The sequence below is a fragment of the Armigeres subalbatus genome, chromosome 2 (assembly GCF_024139115.2).
Source record: "Armigeres subalbatus isolate Guangzhou_Male chromosome 2, GZ_Asu_2, whole genome shotgun sequence".
Taxonomy (NCBI): domain Eukaryota; kingdom Metazoa; phylum Arthropoda; class Insecta; order Diptera; family Culicidae; genus Armigeres; species Armigeres subalbatus.
This window is the reverse complement of record NC_085140.1, coordinates 283,400,235-283,423,114: the sequence shown is the minus strand read 5'-3', so window position 1 is coordinate 283,423,114 and position 22,880 is coordinate 283,400,235. Positions and strand designations below refer to the sequence as shown.

The window sequence follows — 22,880 nt, the reverse complement described above, 5'->3', positions numbered from 1 at the left end:
GTTGTAAATCCCACCGAAAGAGCCAAGCTATCATAAATTCTGGAGATATGTTAGATTTAATTTTGGACCACCTGTTTTTATTTTGGACCACCTATTGAACATATTTTGGACCACTCGAATAATTTTGTATTGCTTGCAAAGTTATGTTACTATTAGATTGAACGAGTAATCTCCAGCATTTTCAGCGTTTTCATCCTAAAAGTTTAACAATACATTTTTATAATCACTCAAAAGCTTAGAAAAATATCTACCAGCTAAGGGTTTTGAAACTAATATCAATGTCAGTACCACTCGGTACAGCATCATGAAAGTAAAACAAACGTGCGGCCCATGGCCGTGATGCATGCACCTGGTCACTCCTACCCTGCAATATTTTTTATGTAGTTTGCCAGAGCTGTTCCATTTGCGACATTTATATTAGTGGGTTGCCCAGTTCTTCGTTACTAACCGGAGACGAGCCAGCCTAGAGCTGAAAGTCTCCTTAACAAAGATACTAAAAAAAAACGTTCTTACTCTTTGCACATTCTTTTACCAAACGAAACATAATCGTAGAACGCGGAACTCTGTTGCATTGGCAAGCAGCACGGACAGAGAGCACTAGCAAAGATTGGTTCTTGTCATGTAGTTTTCTCAACTATTTTCGTATGGAAATAGTGAAAACAGTTACATGTTGGTTTAATAGACATTTTTCTAGAGCTTACATCAATGAACTGTAATTCATAAATGCAGTATGAACAGTAATTTATTAATGGTTTGATACTAGAGAAACAAATGGTTGAAAAAAAAACAAAAGTTTAAGAGATCTAAAACTTAAAAAGAAGATATGTCGAAAATATGTTCGGTTCAATGAAAAATGAACCTATTTTGGACATGCCTCAGAATACTGTTTTTAAACTTACAATGTTTTGCTCGAGATATGAAACAATTTTAGTTAGGTTTTAATAAGTCAACAACATCATTTACATGTTTTAAATCTATGTACTATGTAACTTATAGCTTAAGAAAGTTGACTTTAATTTTACAATAATCCAGCCGAAATGGGTAAATGCGTGAAAATATTCTTGAAAATTGCTAAATTTTTAAAGAAACAAATGTAGGAGATACCTTATGGATAGTCTCTTTTTGCAATAAAATTTAAATGTTGCATGTTTTGTTTAGTTTTGTGTGATATAAATGCAAAATTCAGGTAGGTGGTCCAAAATATGAGCCCGGTCCAAAATACAGCCGTTACCCTAGCATTTCTTGATGTTGAGGGCGCATTCGATAACGCTTCTTATTCGTCTATAGGGTCAGCAATGTTGAGTAGAAAATTCGACCCATGCATTGTTACCTGGGTACATGCTATGCTAGCTAATCGGAAAATCTCCTCTGAGCTTAGCGGTTCATACATCACTGTTAAAGCAACAAGGGGGTGTCCGCAAGGCGGAGTGCTTTCTCCTTTGTTGTGGTCACTGGTGGTGGATGAGCTTCTAGACAGCTTAGAGAGAAGAGGCTTCGAAGTGGTTGGATATGCTGATGACGTTGTCATTAATGTACGAGGCAAATTCGAAAGTGTTATAGTGGAAAGAATGCAATCTGCCCTAAATCACACTTTTTTCTGGTGTCAAAAGTATCAACTAGGCATAAATCCTACAAAAACTTCCATTATCCCTTTCACCAAACGGAGAAAGGTACAACTGAAACCCCTTTTCTTGAATCAAACACAATTAGTTTATTCAAGTGAAGTAAAATATCTAGGTGTCATACTCGACGCAAAGCTTAATTGGAACTCTCATCTCCAATCAGTTGTGCAGAAAGGTCTCAATACACTTTGGGTTTGTTCAAAAACCCTTGGTAAAAGATGGGGCCTAAAACCAAGTATGATCATGTGGATATATAAAACCATTGTCCGTACCAGGACAACTTACGCTTCCCTTGTCTGGTGGCCTAAAACTAATGAGGCTGCTGCAAGGGCTAAGCTCAACAAAATCCAACGCACCGCTTGCATAGCCATCACTGGTGCAGTTCGTAGTACACCCACTTTGGCCCTAGACGCAATGCTTCACCAATTCATAAAGCTGGAAGCGGAAAAAAGTGCTCTAAGGTTAAAGAGAACAAAAACACTGCTGTCGGGAGACCTTACGGGTCACCTCAGCATATTAAATGAATTTGCCATAAATCCCGCAATAGGAATTTGTAGTGACTGGATGGAAACGGTAGTCAATTATGACTTACCTTACGATGTGTTCATTCCTTCCCGCCAGGAGTGGGAAGGAGATGGACCCAGCGTTCCAACAGGCTCTATAAATTTCTTCACAGATGGTTCGAAAATGAATAATCTGACAGGATCCGGAATCTATGGCCCTACAAATTTCTGTCCACTTAGGACAGTGGCCCACAGTATTTCAGGCGGAAATATATGCAATATTAGAATGCGTGTTATTATGCCTGAGGAGAAGTATAGATTTGCAAAAATATGTATTTTCTCTGACAGCCAAGCGGCACATAAGTCGCTTAATAACTACACTTGTAACTCAAAGCTAGTGTGGGAATGCATTCTGCCTTTGAAAAACTTATCCATACGCAATCGAGTCTACCTATATTGGATCCCAGGACATACGGGTCTAGAGGGAAACGAGATTGCTGATGAGCTAGCCAGGAATGGATCTAATGAAAGGTTCATTGGCCCTGATCCCTTCTGCGGGATCTCAGACTGCTCTGTAAAAATGGAACTGAACAAATATATGGTCAGTCAAATCACATCAAACTGGAATGCACTTCCCCATACGAGCCAATCCAAAAGGCTCGTAACGATTAACCCCAAGAAAACCCAACAACTATTAGGTCTCAACAAAGGGATCTCAACATCTACACCGGTCTAATAACTGGACACTGCCCCTGCAGATACCATCTACAAAAGATCGGAGCAATCCAAACCTCAAATTGCCGCTTCTGTGACGAGGAGAGAGAAACATCAGAACACATCCTCTGCTATTGCAGTGCACTCACCCAACGTAGGTTCAAAGTTCTCAGCAAGCCCTTTTAGGGCCTGCTGACATATGGATCTTATCCCCCAAGGACGTGGTTGGCTTCATAAAGCTAGTCTCGCCAGAATGGGGGAGTCACATACTGTAACTCAGGATCTCTATTCATCAATAATAGATGGTTTTGAGTTCAGTCGATACCAAGGTATCTCAGTGACAAACATGTTACTGAGATAACTTGCGTATTTCACAGCAAAAGGGTATATCACAATAGTCCTAAAATCTGGACGCAGTGATCTTCTCCCGACAAACGAGGAAACGTTCGGTGCATAAGTGTGCGATTGAACGTGTTTTGTATATGATGCGAAGATCCAAGATGCAAGATCCAAGTAATTTTGTGCTGCTTCGGACGGTTCGTGAGTAAATTAATGAATATATTTTATTATTTTTCCAGCATATACTATTGTTGACGAACTGTAATTTTTATCAAAGCAAACGTTCTTAATCCCGTTACCAACAGCATCCACTGATTTGTTTACTTCAATTTAAAATATTCAATAGTAAACTAATTATTTTCTTGTTTCAGACAGAGGTCCCAATTAATCAGAAACATATTTTTCAGATATATTTTTCAAGGATATACAATGTACAAAATCCACAAATCTTGAAATTCATTTGGGAATATTTTATTTAAATTTTGATGTCTGATTATTCCTTGCATCCGTAAACTTCAACATAATTGTTGTTCTAATGCTCTGGGCTGCGAAATGGTGAGTTGACATCCGGAAAGGGGCGCCTAACATAGCAATACTCACGCTTCCATGGGTCTTCCGATGACAATTGACCGCCAGCTAAGAGTTGCGTACTTAGCTGGTAGTGCAGCCTGGGCACTGTCCTTCTGACATCAGCTAGAGTGAGAGGGTGTGTCCTGTGGGGTGTGCCTAGGATGTGGTGGGGTTCGACAGTGGGCTCTGTTGAACTTCTATAAAAAGCTGCATGTGTCCCCAAGCGCACTAGCCTAGTCCTGGTGTTGGGTGGGACTTTAAACAAATTTGACCCGACTGATCGAGCGTCTGTCCACCAAGGATGTGCGGCTCCAACAGCGTCTGTTCTGACATCCAGCGGCTGAGTATGAAATGCTATTCCCCGGAAGCTATTCCTAAAATGGCAGCCCCATCCCGGTGGATAGGGAACCTTGGGCCAACAACCTACTGTTCCCAAAACATCAATTTGTTCGAGAATCCGATAATGAAAGAATACGGACTGATTTTACTTCGACGACTCTTAGCGCGAAACAACGGACACGAATAGGAACATGGAACGTTTTAACCCTAGCCCAGCAGGGTAAATTGGCACAACTTGCCAATGAGGCACGCCGCATGAAGCTTGAGATCCTGGGACTGAGTGAAGTCCGTTGGCCAAACTTTGGAGAACACAGAACGCCGTCGGGACAAGTTCTGCTATACTCTGGTTTACGAGATGAACACGCTCCCTGCCATCGCGAAGTTGGTTTCCCACTAAGCTCTCAGGCACACTTTGCGCTTATGAAGTGGGAACCTATAAGTGTGAGGATAATTGTTGCCAGATTTAGAACATGGGTCCGAAACCTTACTATAATCCAATGTTATGCGCCAACCGATGCTGCCGATCTGCAAGACATAGAGAACTTCTACAGCCAACTCAATGCCGTCGTAGATAGAATTCCGAAGGGTGATATCAAGATCTGTTTGGGCGACTTCAATGCGAAGCTCGGATCCGACAACTCGAACCATAAGCGCATTATGGGACGCCATGGTCTCGGAGAAATGAGCGAAAACGGAGAGCTGTTGGCAGAATTCTGTGGGAATAACGACATGGTGGTCGAGGGATCGCTCTTTCCTCATCCTCATCGACCGGTTCACCAGGTCACGTGGGTCTCCCGTGACGGCTTTACAGAAAATCAAATCGACCACATCTGCATCAGCCGAAAATGGAAACGGAGCCTTCTTGATGTACGGAATAAACGTAGTGCCGATATCGCGTCTGATCATCACCTCCTCATCGGCGAATTACGCCTGCGCATTGCGCGGATTCGTCGGCAGGAGGAAAGAGTTGGACGACGATTCAACACACGCCGACTGGAAGATGCCACGGTGAAACGGTCCTTCGTTGAAGAACTGGAGACGCGTGCTGCAGATATTCCGGAAGGTGGCAGCGTGGAAGACCAATGGACCGCCATCAAGAATGCCTTCATCGCCACCAGCGAGAACAATCTGGGCGAACTGCGCACCCAGAGAAAACAATGGATCACCGATGAGACCTGGAGGAAGATAGAGAAGCGAAGAGAAGCCAAAGCCGCGATAGAGCGATCAAAAACCAGAGGAGCCAAAGTCTTAGCCCGTCGACGATACGCGGCTCTTGAGAAGGAAGTAAAACGCTCATGTCGACGGGACAAGCGATCGTGGGCAGACTCTCTGGCCGACGAAGGCGAGAGAGCCGCCGCAACCGGGGACATTCGCCTCCTCTACGATATCTCACGACGCTTAAGCGGACGAAGATGAATGCAACGATGCCTGTGAAAGACGCGAATGATCAGTTATTGACCGACCCAACTGACCAACTGAAACGCTGGTTCGAGCACTTCGAACAACTTTTTCAAGTGCCAGCCAGGCCATCACCACCTCGGCATGATCTGCCCATGATCCGACGTATAACACGCGTCAATACCGAAGCTCCATCACTGCTAGAGATTCAAACAGCCATCCAAAGCATGAAATCGAATAAAGCCCCAGGGGTCGACCGCATATCAGCCGAGATGCTCAAAGCTGACCCCATGACATCCGCTCAACTACTGCATCGTTTATTTCGTAATATCTGGGACACCGCAACTTTCCCGGTCGACTGGATGCAAGGTATCTTAGTGAAGGTGCCCAAAAAGGGTGACCTGACTGTATGCGATAACTGGCGAGGCATTATGTTGCTGTATACCGTTCTCAAAGTTCTGTGCAAAATTATCCTGGCCCGGATTCAGGAGAAGATCGATGCGACTCTCCGGCGGCAGCAAGCCAGATTCTGTGCCGGACCTGTGTGGACCATATTGTCACGCTCCGCATCATTCTGGAGCAGGTCAACGAATTCCAAGAGTCCCTTTACTTGGTATTCATTGACTACGAAAAAGCTTTCGACCGTCTCAATCACGAGAATATGTCCGCCCTGGCGGACACATAGGTACACATAGTGCACTCTACACACGAGGCACGACCCCTCCCCATGGCCACTGCGAGTTCGACCGGGACCATCGTCCCTAACCCCTAATCCCAAGGCGTCAAGCGACCCGTGCCGAGGGGATGCATGGCCAGGGGGGTGAAATAATAAGCTAGGCCTTTAACGGAGCCTGTGGGGTACCTGGGCACCCTCCACAGTAATTGTCCCTTACCGCGTTATGCTGGGCTCTGGCGTGGTGGACCTCTTTTCCCGAGCAACTCGTGGGACCAAAATGGAAAACCAAGTCAATTCTTCAATTAGTGGTAGTAGTGTAGGCGACAACCCCTTCGCAAGAGGTGGGTTGTTCAGGTCTCCGCCTAGGAGGCCAGAGGCAATAGTCGGCAGCTCAGTGCGCAGCGCCAGCGTGGGTCACTCAACCTTCCTCTCGGCTATAAAAACGCCGGAAGGGGTTATTGACGGCCCATGGCTTGTGAAGGCGATGAACCGCAAACGCGATGGGCTTTCGGCCTTCGAGGTGACGACGGAACAGCTGGACGCCATCGTCGACTTTGCGTCATCGAAGCATAATATCAGCAAGGACCTCAAGAGGAGCTTGCAGAAACTTCGAAAGTCGATGCTGGACGCCAAGCTGGAGAGGGCGGTCGGGACGGCCAAGTGTAAACCCGTGAAATCGGTGGAGTCGAGGTCTACCCAGACTGAGGCCCAAGGATTCGCGGACTCGGGCAAGGTCGAGTCGACCGAAGGCGTGCCAGCTAAGACGGTGGTGCCAAAGTCTACCCAGACTGAGGCTCAAGTATTTGCGGGTACGTCGGGGTGACTACTCCAACGGAGCAGACACAAAAACGGGGGAGACAGTCTCCAGGGGATGAGCTCCCTGGGGGCCGCTCCAAAACTCGGAGGGCTACTACCCCGAACAAGGGTAGTGGGGCTGGAAGCTGAACCCCGGTCAGGTACCTCCAAAACTGGGGAGGAAGGACCTGGAAAGGTCCGTCCACTCAGGCAAGACGGTGGTAAGGGGGTTACGGCAGGCTGAAAGTTCTCAGCCGCACCAGACCAGGGAAATAGAGGGGAATGACGCCTCCTGGACCCTGGTCAAGAACAAGAGGAAACCGAAGACGTCAAGGGCCGAAAAGAAGGCCCAGGCGAATGAGGGTAGCAAGAAGTCTAGGGTAGGCGCCAATCGCTCCAGGGGCGATGCCCTAGTCATCACAACGGACGAGGCTAAGTACTCGGATGTTTAAAAGGCGATGAGGAGTGACGTCAAGCTCGGTGAACTCGGCGCCGACGTACGTCGAATAAGACGTACCCGGATGGGCGAGATGATACTCGAGCTGAAGCGGGGCGTCTCGCAAAAGGGCGCCGCCTACAAGAAGTAGGCGAGACGGTCAAGGTGAGGGCACTCACGACGGAGGTGAATCTAAGGGTTAAAGACCTGGACGAGATCACTGAAGTCGAAGAGCTCGTCACGGCACTGCGGCGACAGTGTGAAGTGGAGACGCCCACCGCAGCCGTTCAGCTACGGAAAGGTCCGGCAGGGACGCAGGTACCATTGGTTCGGCTATCTGCAGCGGACGCCTCCAAGGTAGTTAAGTTAGGGAGCGTCAAGGTGGGATGGTCGGTATGCCCTGTGCGCATATACGAGCAACCCGAAGTTTGCTTCAAGTGCCTGGAACCGGGGCACAAGCAATGGGACTGCAAAGGCCCTGACAGAAGCAATCTCTGCCGACGCTGCGGATTGGAGGGACATAAGGCACAATGCTGCACGAACCCTCCCAATTGTTTGATTTGTTCCAGCAAAGCTGTGAACAGCAAGCACCCCATGGGGCCTGATGTGCCCGGCGTTTAAGCGTGCTGCAAAATCAAAGTGCAGGTAAAGCAGTTGGCTTGCTCGGCTTCGCCCGAGTGTTTGGTGTGCGCAGGTTTAGAGGAAACGGCGGAACACGTGTTGGTCGTGTGCTCACGTTTTCGCGCAATGCGTGACCACATGCTTGCCACATGTGGTCTGGACACTACCCCGGACAACCTAGTTCGGAGGATGTGTAAAGACGAAGTTGGCTGGAACGCCGTTTTATCGGCTATCGCCCAAATCGTCTCGGAGCTACACAGAAGGTGGCGCGTGGACTCAAGGATGGCTAGTTCAGGCGCAAATAAGAGGTGGTCCAAGGGATCGGAGTCGGCTTCATGGGTCATACCGGTGGTCATGCTCTGTGGTCGAACTCGATCCTTTATCGAACAAGTGGCCGCGCGAAGAACAACATGGTATCGTCGCTTTCGCGGCGTCGGTCAACCAGGCGGGTTCCGAGCCCGAGGACGGAAAGGGGTCCTCGTCAAGGCTGGGGCAGGCGTAGGCCTCGCGTCGGCAAGTCCCTCTGTGTGCTGGGCGAATAGGCCCTATCGCAGAAAGGTCAATTTGGGGTGCACGCGGCATCATCATTCTTGATACCAGTCGTGCAGAGGGAAGCAGGCGCGAAGTCGACCCTGCCCACCTTCCGAGGACATAGGGCGGTAAGGCCACCTGGAAAGCCGGCAATGCGCTGGCACGATACCATGGTGTTCTTCTAAAAAGCGAGTCACGATGTTCGATGCTGCAAGGACACGCAGCTAACCTCGAGGGTGCGTCATGCACTGGCCCATCTTTGAAGCATTACTTTCTGGTTGTACCGAAGGGACGATGGGCTTGGCGGCAATGGAAACGGTTTAGCTGGTCGGGGATGCAGCCCTGCCTCCCTCATTGGAGGTGGCCCCTAACCCAGCACTTCCTGGTCAACCCAGGATGTCTGTTGAGCAGATTCCCCCTCCATTGTTTAGGAAAAAAAAACACTCGAGGCACAGTACGAGGCCTTCTCGTGTAGAGTGCTGCACAATGGGGTCTGGTCCGACCCTATCCGGGTCGTAGCTGGTGTGAGGCAAGGATGTATTATATCACCGTTACTGTTCCTCATCGTAATCGATGAGATTCTGGTAGATTCGATTTACCGTGAACCAAACCGCGGGCTGTTATGGCAGCCTATAACCATGGAGCACCTAAATGACTTCGAATTGGCGGATGATGTTGCACTCCTCGCGCAACGGCGCACTGATATGCAGAGTAAGCTCAACGACCTTGCCGAGCGCTCCTCCTCGGCAGGTTTAGTCATCAACGTCAACAAAACCAAATCGTTGGATGTAAACACGGTGACTCCTTCCAGTTTCACAGTAGCCGGGCAACCAGTGGAGAATGTTGAAAGCTTCCAATATCTTGGTAGCCAAATGGCGTCAGACGGCGGTACTAAGATCGACATAGGCGCACGGATCAAGAAAGCAAGGGCTGCCTTTGCGAGTTTAAGAAATATCTGGAAAAACAGGCAGGTGAACGCACCAAAATACGAATTTTCAACTCTAACGTGAAATCTGTGCTGTTATACTCTAGCGAAACATGGTATGTATCAGTGGAGAACACTCAACGGCTGCAGGTGTTCATTAACATATGCCTGCGGTATATAATTCGGGCCTGGTGGCCTCACAACTGGATCTCTAACAACGAGCTCCATCGTCGTTGTCACCAGAGGCCGATAGCAACAGAAATTCGGGATCGGAAGTGGGGCTGGGTCGGCCACACTCTACGTAGGGGCGGAAACGAAATCTGTAAACAAGTATTAGACTGGAACCCAGCAGGACATCGCAGCAGAGGCAGACCCAGAGGCTCATGGCGGCGAAGCCTCAATAAAGAAAAAAGCAGTCGACCGAAATCTAACCTGGCAACAGGTTAAAGCGATAGCCGGGCAACGCTCAGGATGAAGATCTTTCAAGTCGGCCCTTTGCACCACCGGAGGTGTACAGGATCCATAAGTAAGTAAAAAAATTGATTAAAGCATATAATGTTTGTTTTTTTTCGGAATTGTGGCACAACTTTTGTGAAATAAACTTATGAAGCAGTTCAAACAAAAGCTTCAAAAGTTTTTGACATTTTCTGCTGCGTTGTTGCGCTATTGTATTACAGACAAACCTAATCGTGATTTTTGCTTTTCTTTTAAACTAAATATGCGTGAAGGCTATTTATTCGCTCCAAAAACAAACTTTTTATAGAAGGCCCGGAGACCCATAGTGTTATATATCAATCGACTCAGCTCAACGAATCGAGGTGATGTCTGTGTGTGTGCGCGCACAAGTCTAGTTCACTTTTTTGGCAATTAACCTTAACCGATATGCTTGTCACATATTGCGGGAAACCCTATCCCATTATGAAACTGTTGAAAATTGAACTATGGGATAAGAAGTTATATCCAAAATATGACATTTTCTCTACCAAAAACGGGTAACAAATTTAACTCACTTTTCAGGCACTTCAGGCGATTTGCTCGCCACAAGTTGCATTCGACGGGGAATCCTGTTCTATTGTTATTGAAAACTGACCGGATCAGACTATGGGCGCAAAAGTTATGGCCAAAATTATGTTTTTTTAATACACGAGAAAGGCATAATTACGGCTAGAAGGATTAATTATTTTAAATATGTACTTGATTTTTTATCGGATGTCATATTTGACCCAGAACATTGGAAAACAAATATGAGAAGAAACAGCTTTCTCCTATTTCTCACTCAATCATAAGAGAATCTAAAAACGGCCTAAAATATTTGTGTTTTTATCTCCTTACGATTGATAACGGTTTTGTGTCATAATTTCAACCTGGACGAGGTTGTTGGACCTGTTTGTACGCGGTCAGGTTCAGGTGTGGCTAATTTGGACGCCTTGATTTCCAAAACAACCATAAACCGTGGCAGTAAAGGTGTAAGTACCAGTGCCCCGTTTACTTCCCTTCACCTTTAGCAACTGTCGATTCTTGGCGGTGGTTGTTGTTGTTTATGACCTCGGCAAGTGATGTGACCAAATAGCTTCTTCGAAGCTGAATGCAAACTACCTACCTTGCAGTTTCTTCTCGGTTTCCCAAAACTTCTGCAGCTCGGTAAAATACTTGTCCAGTATGAACACCTTCGAAAGGCCCAGGGTGGCCATTTTTGGAGCGACGATCTAATTTATGAACGGTCTTAATTGTTGCGCTGCAGTGTGCCGAGTCTGACCAATGTGCGTGGTAGAGCTGAACAGAACGAGTATAACACAGCACAGGAATACAGCGAGACGCCAAACGCGACGAGGTGGTGGTTGCAAATTTTGAACTTGGCGCTCTCTTCTCAAGTGACCAATTAAACGGAATACAAAAAGGAGAGTATAAATTTTAATCAACTTTTTTTTTATCGTCTCTTTTCGTATTTTGTTTTGTTTGGAAGAGCTGTTTTTGCTTGGTTTTATCTTCAGACACTTTACACTGGTTGTAATTATCGGTTAGCCGTTTCTCTCTCTTCGGCAGGCAGTGCTCCTCGGCAGCGATGGGCTTTTGGGCTCTATTTTAAGGTATGTTTATTCATTCCATTTCCACACCTTCTTGACTCACAGATTTTTTCGTTCACTGCTGACTTGTTTCCTTCGTCACGATTTCTTCGGGTTTCTTCAACTCTTCCCCACTTCCACTTGCATTTAGATGTGTACGCTGTTTTGTTAGACGGTTGAGCCTTCCCCTTCTTCGCCCCTTGCGATCACATTTATTCTTCGTTAGTTGCGCGAGAGCCACACAATTCCTTATTTATTTTCATTTCACTCGGATGGGGCCTATGATTTATAACACTTCTTCGCGCAATCTTCTTTGATTGCTTGTTTTTCTCCTTATGTTGTTCCCGTGTTTGACTCATATAAATTCGTTGAGTGCACATTCAACTTGACCCTAAATAATAAGCATTCACGGATCTAGGCAATACAATCTTTTTCAAACGAAATTCACAACATCCGGCCATGCTTGGCTATTGCAAAAGATTTGAATCAAAACCCACTGCACTATCCACAATTGAACCAGTTTTATTACTTTTCTTCTACAACACCAATTGTATTTCTGCTATTATTAACAAGCTTATTCCTAAATCCTTAATGATTCATTCAAACAAGACATAGGAAACGCGAATAAGCGCCGAGCAAAAATACACCTCTTGATCGAACGGAAACTTTCTCAAAACTGAAGCCAAGAAAGCGCCGATCGTACTTCGGAACAAGTCCTGGGCTGCAGCAAACGAAGAGAGTGATCATACTCTACGTAAGCAAGCAAACACCTAACATAAGTCGCTGAAACAGAAGAGACGAACTTTTTTACTCATACCCTTAGGAGGCCTTTACGAAAAAAAAATAACACCAACACAAGTTGCATGATAGGAGGCTGACTGAGCTACCATTTGCGAGCAATGAACGATCATGATGGAGCCAACCGATGTGTGTGTATGTATTGTTGTGATCATCCAAAAAGCTTTTTCCTCCTGGCTGGGTTTCCACCTGAGAGGATACAGTGTGGGTCTGGGGAGTGAGGTTGAATCATAGCTCGCACACTTCAAGTGACTTGATGGAATGAGCGAAAGCTCGTAACAAGTTGATCAGCTAGAAGTGCAAGAGGATTTCTTTTTAAAATAAATGAAGTTTAAGGGTGATATGCTGATGCAGACATTTTTTTATTGATATTTTTTGGAAGGTGTTTGATACATGCACTTTGATGCAAAGCTACATATTTTTATTTGCAAATTTATTTTCAAAAAATTCGAAATAAAATAAAAAAAAGGATTAGTTGCTGGTATATCAAATTATTTAATTTACGCAAAGAGAAATGTACAAATTTTCTTGGTATCCTTTTATACAATTTTTAAGCAATTTTTAATTCCAACGAAAGCCTCTTATAAGCTTAAGATTCATTAGCTTACATTAAGTTGTAAACGTTTTAAAGAATAGAAATAAAAACTGCAATAAAACATTGTAAAAGTAAATTAAAAATCTTATTGATAGTTGTGTCAATTCAAAAGGCAAACACTAATTCAAAATAATGTATGCATGAGTTTCATTTGAATAGTGAAATCGTTGGAAATAAGTCATAAGTAGAAATAAGCAAAAAAAAAGATAATTTGATTGCAATACTGATTTGTAATACTGAAAGGAAAATACAATATGTAACAGGCCCAAGTACAAAGCAGTATCGTTCACAACCAAATCTTGAGATTTATTCATGCTCTCTACTACACAGCCATATCGAGCAAAACATTTTGTGTGAATCATTGGACCTTTTTAGAGTACACTGACTCCTCTGGAAGAGCCGAAAAACCTACATATAAAACCACACTACTACATCCAATCAATTTGTGCTTGGAACTTTTATTCTTTAGTTGCCCTGTTCTGTCTCGTCAGGCTTATGTTTCCACCGTTTTCCCATGTTGGTGTATGTGATTGAATGTTATTTCTTGCTCATTTGTGCACTTTGCTCTAACTTCATCACCCTGGCTGCACTTTTTGCGCAATCTACAACCCACGGAGGACACCACACCAATGGCTTTGGCTAACCCATATAGAGGATTTCGAACTGAGTCACGAATTTACACAAGAGCTTTAGTTAACCTGATCGGCTGAAGGCGCGCCGAAATACGTAGTGCAACATTGGAATCGGAGCTTATCTCAGTTCACCGATCTACCAACAAATGCTATTCAATTCGGTTTCCCGATCGAACCTTTTGAAATTCCCACCGTAAACTTGCTTCTCAGTGTCGCTTTTACTCACACCAGCGAGCTGCACAGAGCTTTCTTCAAGTTTATGCTGGCGGGATTTTAATGGTTCTGCACTAATAATAACGCAAGTCATTGGCGCGAAAGTGATGAATTAGATACATGCTTGATTCAATGAAATTCGTTTAGGTACGTTTAGGAAATTCGACTCTTTCCATTTGTCAACATTAGTTCAAAACACTGGAGACTAAAATGAATGATAAACGACGAACCCATGATGTACCGAAAATCATTTTATTTACCATTGAGACTATAACAAACCATACAACCAACCAGTGACTATTAGATTTTCTAACAATCCTGTATAAGAATCTACCAAAACCTGTAGAAAAACTGGGCATATGCGAAATTGTATGATTCTTATACAAAACATGTAAGCTCACAAACAAATATCATAAGAAAATTGTAAGGTTTCAGAAACTAGCATTTTCACATATGCTCAGCAGGTTCTTATACAGAATTGTAAAAAAAATCCAACAATCATCGGTTGGTTCTGTATTAAGCTTCTGTATTAAGCCAAGCATATTGCGCATTATTCCCGATGTACAGTCCTCATTATCACCTCCATTCAATACAATGTAGTGAACTTCCCGTGCCACGGTTGGTAGCTATCATTAATCAGACGGTATCAAGAAAAGGGGCGGTAAAACATAAAATGCTGGGCACAAAACAAAATAAGATACTGCAATGCGAATGCTCCAACAACAGTTCATGAACATATAAATAATGCTGCTGAATGTGGTATCAATGGAAATGGACAGTCATTCATACGAGCTTTTTTAGGGTCTTACGAGCAGTGTTGGGTCTTACGATATGATATGATGGCCAGCATGTACATACACTACAAAGACTTGAACGCACTCTTTTGTTATAAAGTTGAAATCTAAACATGTACTAAATTGCTTCGTCGAGAGAAGCTTTTAATGTTTATTTCGAATATAGGGTAGAAGCTTATTTGTACTAAAGCGTGGTATCAAGCTTGAATGATATAATTCGAGCAATGTCGAAAGCTTGATGATTATATGAAAACTATGTTGGAGTGAAAAGCTTCACTTGTGTGGAACTTCACAAAAAGCAAAGCTTATTTCAAGCCAATTGTTGCATAAAGAAAGGTGATATAAAGCTACCAGCAAAGCTGGTAAATGGATAATAAAAAGTATCATATGTCGACTGACTAAATTCTGACACCTAATCAGCGTATGTCAGATGTTCTTAGAATTCTTCATAATAACTTTTCAAAATCTGTATAAATATACTACACTAAACTAAAAATTGCTTGCAAGATCTGCAAAGGTCTGTATAATACAATATCTGCATAAAAGTGTTCAAGAAATTATATCTTTGCACCGTCAGTCTACTGTACTTTTTTGACCGTTTTATTTGTTTCATGCAATAGGGGAGAACAGGCCAATATTCACCCTTTGTGACTTTTCTGATATTTCCTCGCATATACCGTGGGCTCCCGGTAATATGACCGTTTTCATTTTAACAATTTTTAATTTGAGCCCCATTGGTTTGAACAACGTTCAAATTAAAAAAGTGTTCAAAATTTATTTAGCACGTGGGATTGAAAAAAGCTTCATGGAACATCGTGAAACGGAACGCAGAATCCAAACAAAACAGCAAAGAGAAAGCCAAAGATCGGTTTGTTTGATGGTCATTAAGGAACTAGAAGTTTAAATTAAAAAGTGAACCCCGTTAATATCGGGGTCCATGGTAATCCAGAATACCGCACCATTTAAACATGCACATGCAAAATTTACAAAACATAACAACATCATCTCCTATTCAGGACATCTAGGGCTAGAAAAGAGCAAATGGGCACATGGGCTTTTGATTCACTTTGCGTCGATGTCTTATCCGACAAACTCTACTCATGTGGACTTTCACCGATTTTACGCAAATATTTGTACAACTTGTTGTCAGAGAAGCGAATGAGTTTTTCTTAAGGTGACTTGGCGACTTCACGAATAAGCTACATTAGTCTCCACCAGGGGTCATGTTTCATCCCCCTTATTTAACATTTTTTACGTTGGAGATATTCATAAATGTCTCAGCCTGCAGATCCGTTTCTGGGTCAACCGCAGCTGGTCTGCAAAGACCGTAGCAAGATGCTCTGGACAATGTGTCTACTTGGGCTTTGAAGCTGGGTAACGAATTCGCTCCGCAGAAAACTGAGATGGTTTTTGTTTTTTTTTTAACATAAATAAAGCATGAGGTGCAGAAATTTACGCCATTCTACACGTCTCTTCCTAACAAGTTTGCTTAAAATTTGCATGCAATAGATTTACGCCAAGTATTGTGTACATTTACGCAATTTCTCTTGAGGAATTACGTTGATAATGGCGTTCCATTTATTGCATAATTTTTAGCGAGCATTTCAATGATTGTTTCTATCTGTGTTCTAAATACTTCGAGGTTTGTTTTGACTCAAAATGTATTGTGACCTTGATTGTGACACAAGAATTCCAGAAACGAACAATCTTCATGCGAACAATAACTAGAAAACGTTGCGTTGGGAAGTGCACCCCAAACGCGTTTTTGCCTCTCTCGTATACTAAATATACGTAAAGGCTATATATATTTTTAAGCGGTATCTCCTCATAGCTTCAGGGCTTCTTCCCTCCACATCTGCTGAGGTTGCCTGCGTCGAAGCAATATACTCCCATCACGCAATAGTGTCTACTAGGGTCTACTGGCACTTCTCCACGGCCAACATGACCCACTCCATTGCGAGGCGCATACAAGAGGAGACAACACAAAAACTCTACGAAGATCAGTCGCCAAGCTGCCAAACACCGAGTTTAGAAACCACGAGTTGGGGTTTCAGGGTTGTTCGCAGAATACCAGGCTTCTTCCGTTCGGGAGACATATCTCCATATTTACTAGAAAATACAGACATGCCAGCGAAGAGAGAAGATTGTTCAAAACCGGATGACTCCACTGCTTTCAGCGATTATAAAGTTTTTCATGACGCATAGTTTAACCCTCTCTTTCCCACGATTTTTTTTCAAAGATTTCAATAGGAAGAAATCACCTATGGAAAAAATGCTAGAGCAATTTTTTTTGGCATTGCTAAAATTTGTGGAAAACGAAAAAAAAAGTTTTTGATTGTAACTCAATAGTTACTTGATTGTTTCAATAGTTTAACTATTTTACACAAAATTGATTATATTTGCAGTCTAATGAAGCCATAAAGTTGTGCCAATTGCCAAACGATCCTTTTTGTTGTTGAAATAATTCGATGATTGTTGGAAGGTGCACAATTTGATGGAGCACCACAGCTGGCTTTGGGACAGTTCGTCGAATGACATTTCGTCGAATGACGTTTAGTCGAATGACATTTAGTCGAAAGGACATTTCGTCGAAGGGACATTTAGTCGAATGGACATTTAGTCGAATGGAAATTTAGTCAAATGGACATTTAGTCGAATGGACATTTGGTCGAATGGACATTTAGTCGAAAAGACATTTAGACATTTTTGGTTAAATTTTAATAATTAATCCACAAGATACAGGAATAAACTGGTTAGAGGAAATCGGTGGACAAGAGGAAGTTCAATCAGCAGCGGAAGAAACGAATATGGAAGCTAATGACGATTTTTCATCTGAGCAAACGAAACTTCTGGAGATAGAAAAATTGAAAACATACAGAAATAGCAAAACATTAGGCACTAATGGTGAAGGACCCTCTATTCTATTTTTCGGTACAAGTTCAAAAACCAATGATATCAATGCTATTTTGCCAATACTTCATCGTAGTCGGCTTTAGAACATTTCGTTGATTGACATTCGGTTGAATGGAAATGGTTTTCTTATTCTTTTCATGGATACTCTTTCTTTCACTCAATATTTATACAATAATTAGTTCAGTATAAAATGGTCTTTCAACCATAATTCGTTAATTATGGGCCGAAAATTTAATTTCGACCAAATGTTAATATGACCTTATCTGCCATCATACGCATATTCGTCCCATGTTTGCTGGAATTTCCGATGTACATGGGACAGTTATGCGTGTAACGGTAGTAATGTCTATTTACCGTCATGTCTAATGGCGAAACATCATTCGACTACATTGTTTTTTGACCAGGAGGTATAGATTTAATGTAGTCGGTTAGAGCGGTTCGTAGAAGTCAATATCCAGTCGGGAATAAGCTCGGAATCTTCACCGTTTTCATATTATTTATTCTTTTTATGAACCCATCATTCTTTGAACAATATTGGAACAATAATTATATGACTTTTAGGAACACCGCAATAAATCATTTTTTTACTTAAGTTTTTTTCTTTCAAATATCCATTCGACGGAACGTCATTAGACTAAATGTACCAAGATTAATATTTCAAAAATCCACTTCCGACCAAACGTCATAAGACCAAATGTACGAAGATTCTTCTTTCTAAAATCTGATTTCGACTAAATGTCAATTCGACCAAAGGTCCATTCGACGTAGTGTCCATTCGACCAAATGTCATATGTCTCTACTGGATTAAAAATTCATTTTCGACTAAATGTCTCTTCGACCAAATGTCCATTCGACGTAATGTCCTTTCGACCAAATGTCATTCGGCTAAATGTCATTCGACGAAATGTCTTTCGACGAAATGGTATAGATTCCCACAGCTACCATGGAAAGGGTTAAGCTCAAAGAGCCAAGTTCCGTATATACTGCGACGATACAGAGAGAAAATCGCATCCCTACCTCCAGACCAAGTTTTCATCTCCTGTCGTCTAAGTTCCCTGGAAACTGTTCGGCCAATGAAACTAGAGGTGTGCGCCGCCGCGCCACGCCGCCGCCGCCGATAGTTTTTGGCACGCCGCCGCCGCCGGCATGTTTGCATCGGCGCGCCGCCGTTCAAAATTTTGTCACGCCGCTGATCTTGATTTTCCACGCCGATTCAAATTTGAAGAAATCCGCAGAATTTTCCGTGGAAATTTCGAAGATTCAGTCGAATTTACGTAGAATTTCCCGAATGATCCCCACATCATCACGTTGGAACCCCAAAGAATTTTCCGTGAAAATTTTCTTCCTCCGAAACCTCTCCGTAAAAACTTAGAAAAATTGTGAGTGGAAATTCCGAATAATTTCTCACTGAAATAGAATTTTTGAACCTAGGAGGGTTGTTTGGCAGAAAGTAATTTGGCCGAAAGCCACAAGGCCGAAAGTTGTTAGGCCGAATATGTAGTTTGACCAAGCACATCATTTGACCGAAGTCCATCTAGTCCAAAGTTATTTGGCCGAAAATGTCATTTGGTCGACGACCCTTTCCTGTTTCAAATATTTTCCAATGGAACTTTTGAAGAATTTCTTACTGACAACACAAAGATCTTCCGTAGAATTCCAAAATCTTTCCGAAAAAAATTACGTAAATTTTCCGTGAAAATTCAAAAATTTCACTTATAAATTCTGAATTTTAGTTGAACAAGGGGTCTACTCAACTGTAAAAACAAAATTCCCTACTATTTCCTGGTTTTTTAGATACTCTACATTCATTTTAAAGTAAAAACAAACTTGCCATATACCGATTTTTTGCAGCAAAATAGCCAATTCAAACAAGTAAATATTGCGAAACACGTTTTTCAAAAGAAATTTTTGGTGGCCTCACAACATTTTTTCTCGTCATCTTTTTCTTCTTATTGGCAGAGGTTGCATATTCCTCTAGCACATTGCCGCCTCGCAGTTTATAGTGTTGATTAAGCACTTCCACTGTTGTCAAATGCGCGGTTTATCTAAGCCGGGCTACCATTTTTCATTAATATATCGTGAGGCCAACACGATGATACCTTTATATGACCAGGGAGCTAAAAAAAATCCCAACCCGAAAATTTCCTAGACCTGATCGGCAATAGAACCCAGCCACCTTCTGCATGGTTTTGCTTTATGGCCCTGACTCGTAAATTAGTTCATCCAGAAAATTCTTTAATCATTCAATCAAAAATTCCTTCAGAACTTCGTACGGATATTCCTTCAGAAAATCATTTGACGATTCCATTGTAAATTTTTTTACGAGTTTCTTTAGCACATTCTTCGAAAGTTTTAATGTGTTTATTAAGGGCGTTACAAAAATTTAATTTAAATTATGTCCTACTGGTCTACGAAAGGTCAAGGGGGGGGGGGGTTGGGTGGTTTAAAAAAAAAATGAAAAAAAATAATAAAACTCCTCGGATTTGTTAAAGAATGTTGAAAATCCTCAAAATTGTCCGAATTTTTTTTTTGCCTCAAAATATAATTTTTGGGCAAAAAAAAACGAGGGGGGAGACATAATTGTTTTTAAATATTTGTATCGGCCTAATGAGATTTTCAGCCCACGGCTGGCTCATCTCAGATTCCTCGGAAATGTTTTAAGGAATTCCTTTAGAAATTCGTTCGGAAAAACAGATGATGAAAAAGTATAAAACTGCTTATGTCGCTCCAGTTCATGTGACCAACATTTATACTGCCCCCACTCACATATTAGTCCCATACCGTTTTTTCGCATACTGATATAATAGCCATTGAGGTTCCAAATCACATCTTCCATATGAAACTTTAAAAAAATCTAATAAATTGAAACATCATCGTATCTTGCTGAAATTTTTGAAAGTTGTTCATCATTCGCTGGATTACCATAAAGCGATTTAGTATGATCGAAACATTGTTTAGTTTTGAGCAATAAGTTCATGTAAATTCTCAGTTGATCTGTTATGCGAGTACTTTCAATATGGGACTATGACTTGGTATTTTTTCACTCATGGGCATTAGAGGTTCCATCCCGGGATATCCCGGGACGAAAAATCCCGGGATCTTGGAAAATTCGGGATTTCCCGAATCCCGGGATAAGATTTTCCACCGTCCCGAAAATCCCGGGATTCCCGGGACACACTTTTTTTACATATTTTTTTTCGCTTTGATACTTCGCAATAAATTTCAGTGAACGAGCATTCAATATAACCCATACAATTCCAACATATGTATTCATTGTACCTACATCGATGTTATACATCATTCATAAAAATGCATCATTCCTTGTATTGGTTCAGTAGGCATTCGCATTTTTGCCTATCCAGCTTTTTACGCTAGCCATAAATTACCAAGGGGTGAATCGAATTTGACATGTACTGTGTACACAATCTATAAAAATATGCTGTTATATCTTAGTAGCCATGAATTAAAGTCTAACTGCAGATCTGTCATATTTGGATACAACATAAGTGAAGGTTCTTGATTTTTTGCTCTTAAATATCAATCTAATTTCTTATATTTTTAGGACTTGGGGGAGACTTGAATAACACTCGGAGATTCTGAGAAAATTAGGAATAGCAAAACGAAATATTGTTAATATTATATCGACTTACGGGATATTGATACCACAATCTGTAATGATCCGTATGATTCTTTCCATTGTTTGATTGTATAGGTGATCATTCAGAAGCCACCGGCAATTGAAAGATGCAACTTTTAGACCATTTTGCTGGATTGTGTCCGGAACTGCACTTATTGGAAAACAGAACTGTCCTATTTGATTCTGTTGAAGTCTGTGTGGAGAGGGAGGGCTGGATATAGTCGTTTTATCGTATAATTCTGGGAAACACTAAACCACCAAGTCACCTTCTTGGCTGATAGTTGTAATAATTATTGAAAGAAGATAAATACCAAGAAATACAGAACACTGCCGAAAGTATTATTAAAAATAGTAATTTTGGGAAGTTCGTCGTATTATTTCTAATAAATATGCAAGAGTATTATCTTTATGTTTCAATCCCCTCACAATCAAAACAACAATTTGTTATACTCATTTTTGTATGAAAGTAGGGAATGACAGACACTTCATCATGTCCTTACGTGATGGATATTTCAGATGTTCATTCTGTGCTCACAAAATCACCAATGGGTCACCAAAACATTCCTGCTCTAAAGCGCATTACGTGGAGTTATATTTTTAGCAACATGTTTGAGGGTTTCGGTCTTCCGAGATGTACATCGTGTGAATAATATCCCCATCAATATTTCTACGAAAACACCAAATATCTTTGAGTTTCGCGGCAGCAAGATTTAAATCATCCAAATGAGTCCCCAAAATTGTTATGGACACCTAAAAAGTAGGAAGGTAGTAAAACTATGAATTTATAAATAAATAATTGATAGAAATTCTAGTTTGAATATAAAATCCTGAGATAAAACCATATTTCACGTCTCGAACTCTAGCAAAATTTTGACAGTTTTATTTTGGAATAGAAAATATAATAAGTCAAAGACTGCTGAGATCTATCTATATGAAAATTATAGTGTACACAGCATATGTCAAAAGGGGTGATGCTAAGTATTATGGCACCTTTGCGTAAAAAGCTGGATACATTTAACACACACACACACGCGCGCGCGCCAATACGACGCAAGCTGTCATTTCCATTCAAAACATTGTTTTCATTCACTGAATACTGCTTCTATGTTCATTGAATAATTTCGGATTGCTGTTACATCAAAGTAAGTAGTAATAAAAAAAAATTGCTAATGTAGCCTTACATCCAATTATTTTAAAGGCATGGCGGAAATTTGGAAACACTTCGATAGAATTGCGGATGACAAAGAAAAAGCACGATGTCGGAAGTGCGAGCAAATTTTGTCGTGCAAGGGCTCTTCGACCAGTGGCTTGCTCCGGCACATGAAGAACAAACACGACATGGATTACAAACCCCCTACAAATCCTAGTGAGTCTGCTGCGAAAATTAAATCATCCACACCGAATGTCCCAGTGAAACAAGTATCGATGATCAAGTTCGTTAAACGTCAGTCACTGGCGGAAATTGTAGCTCGGCTGGCAGCAGAGGACGGATTTTCGATCAATGCAATCACCAACAGCAAGTTCATCAGACAATCGATCGCAGATCGTGGATATTCTCTGCCAACGTCGAATACATCCGTCATGAAGCTGGTCGCCGAATACTATGGGTACGCTTAGCAGCAAACGCGAGATGAAATAGTGAAGCGTATCGATAGCGGTAAACTGGTTAGTCTCACTTTGGACAAGGGGACAAGTCTAAGCAACAAGCGCTACTTAAACATGAATGCCCATTTCGATGACGGTTCATTCTACAACCTGGGTCTCGG

General features: G+C 42.2%; 1 protein-coding gene across 3 annotated transcripts in view; it reads right to left on the bottom strand.

The window, feature by feature from the left end:
• LOC134212331 (myosin-I heavy chain) overlaps positions 1 to 22,880 on the bottom strand; it is a 376,227-nt gene that overhangs the window by 126,432 nt on the left and 226,915 nt on the right. The window contains exon 1 of one of the 3 annotated variants that reach the window (XM_062690084.1): positions 11,070 to 12,203. The exons of the other annotated variants lie outside the window; for them this stretch is intronic. Coding sequence (XP_062546068.1) covers positions 11,070 to 11,160 — 91 coding nt within the window. The 5' untranslated portion in view covers positions 11,161 to 12,203. Of the gene's footprint in view, positions 1 to 11,069; positions 12,204 to 22,880 lie in introns of those variants that run through there. 3 annotated transcript variants of the gene reach the window in all.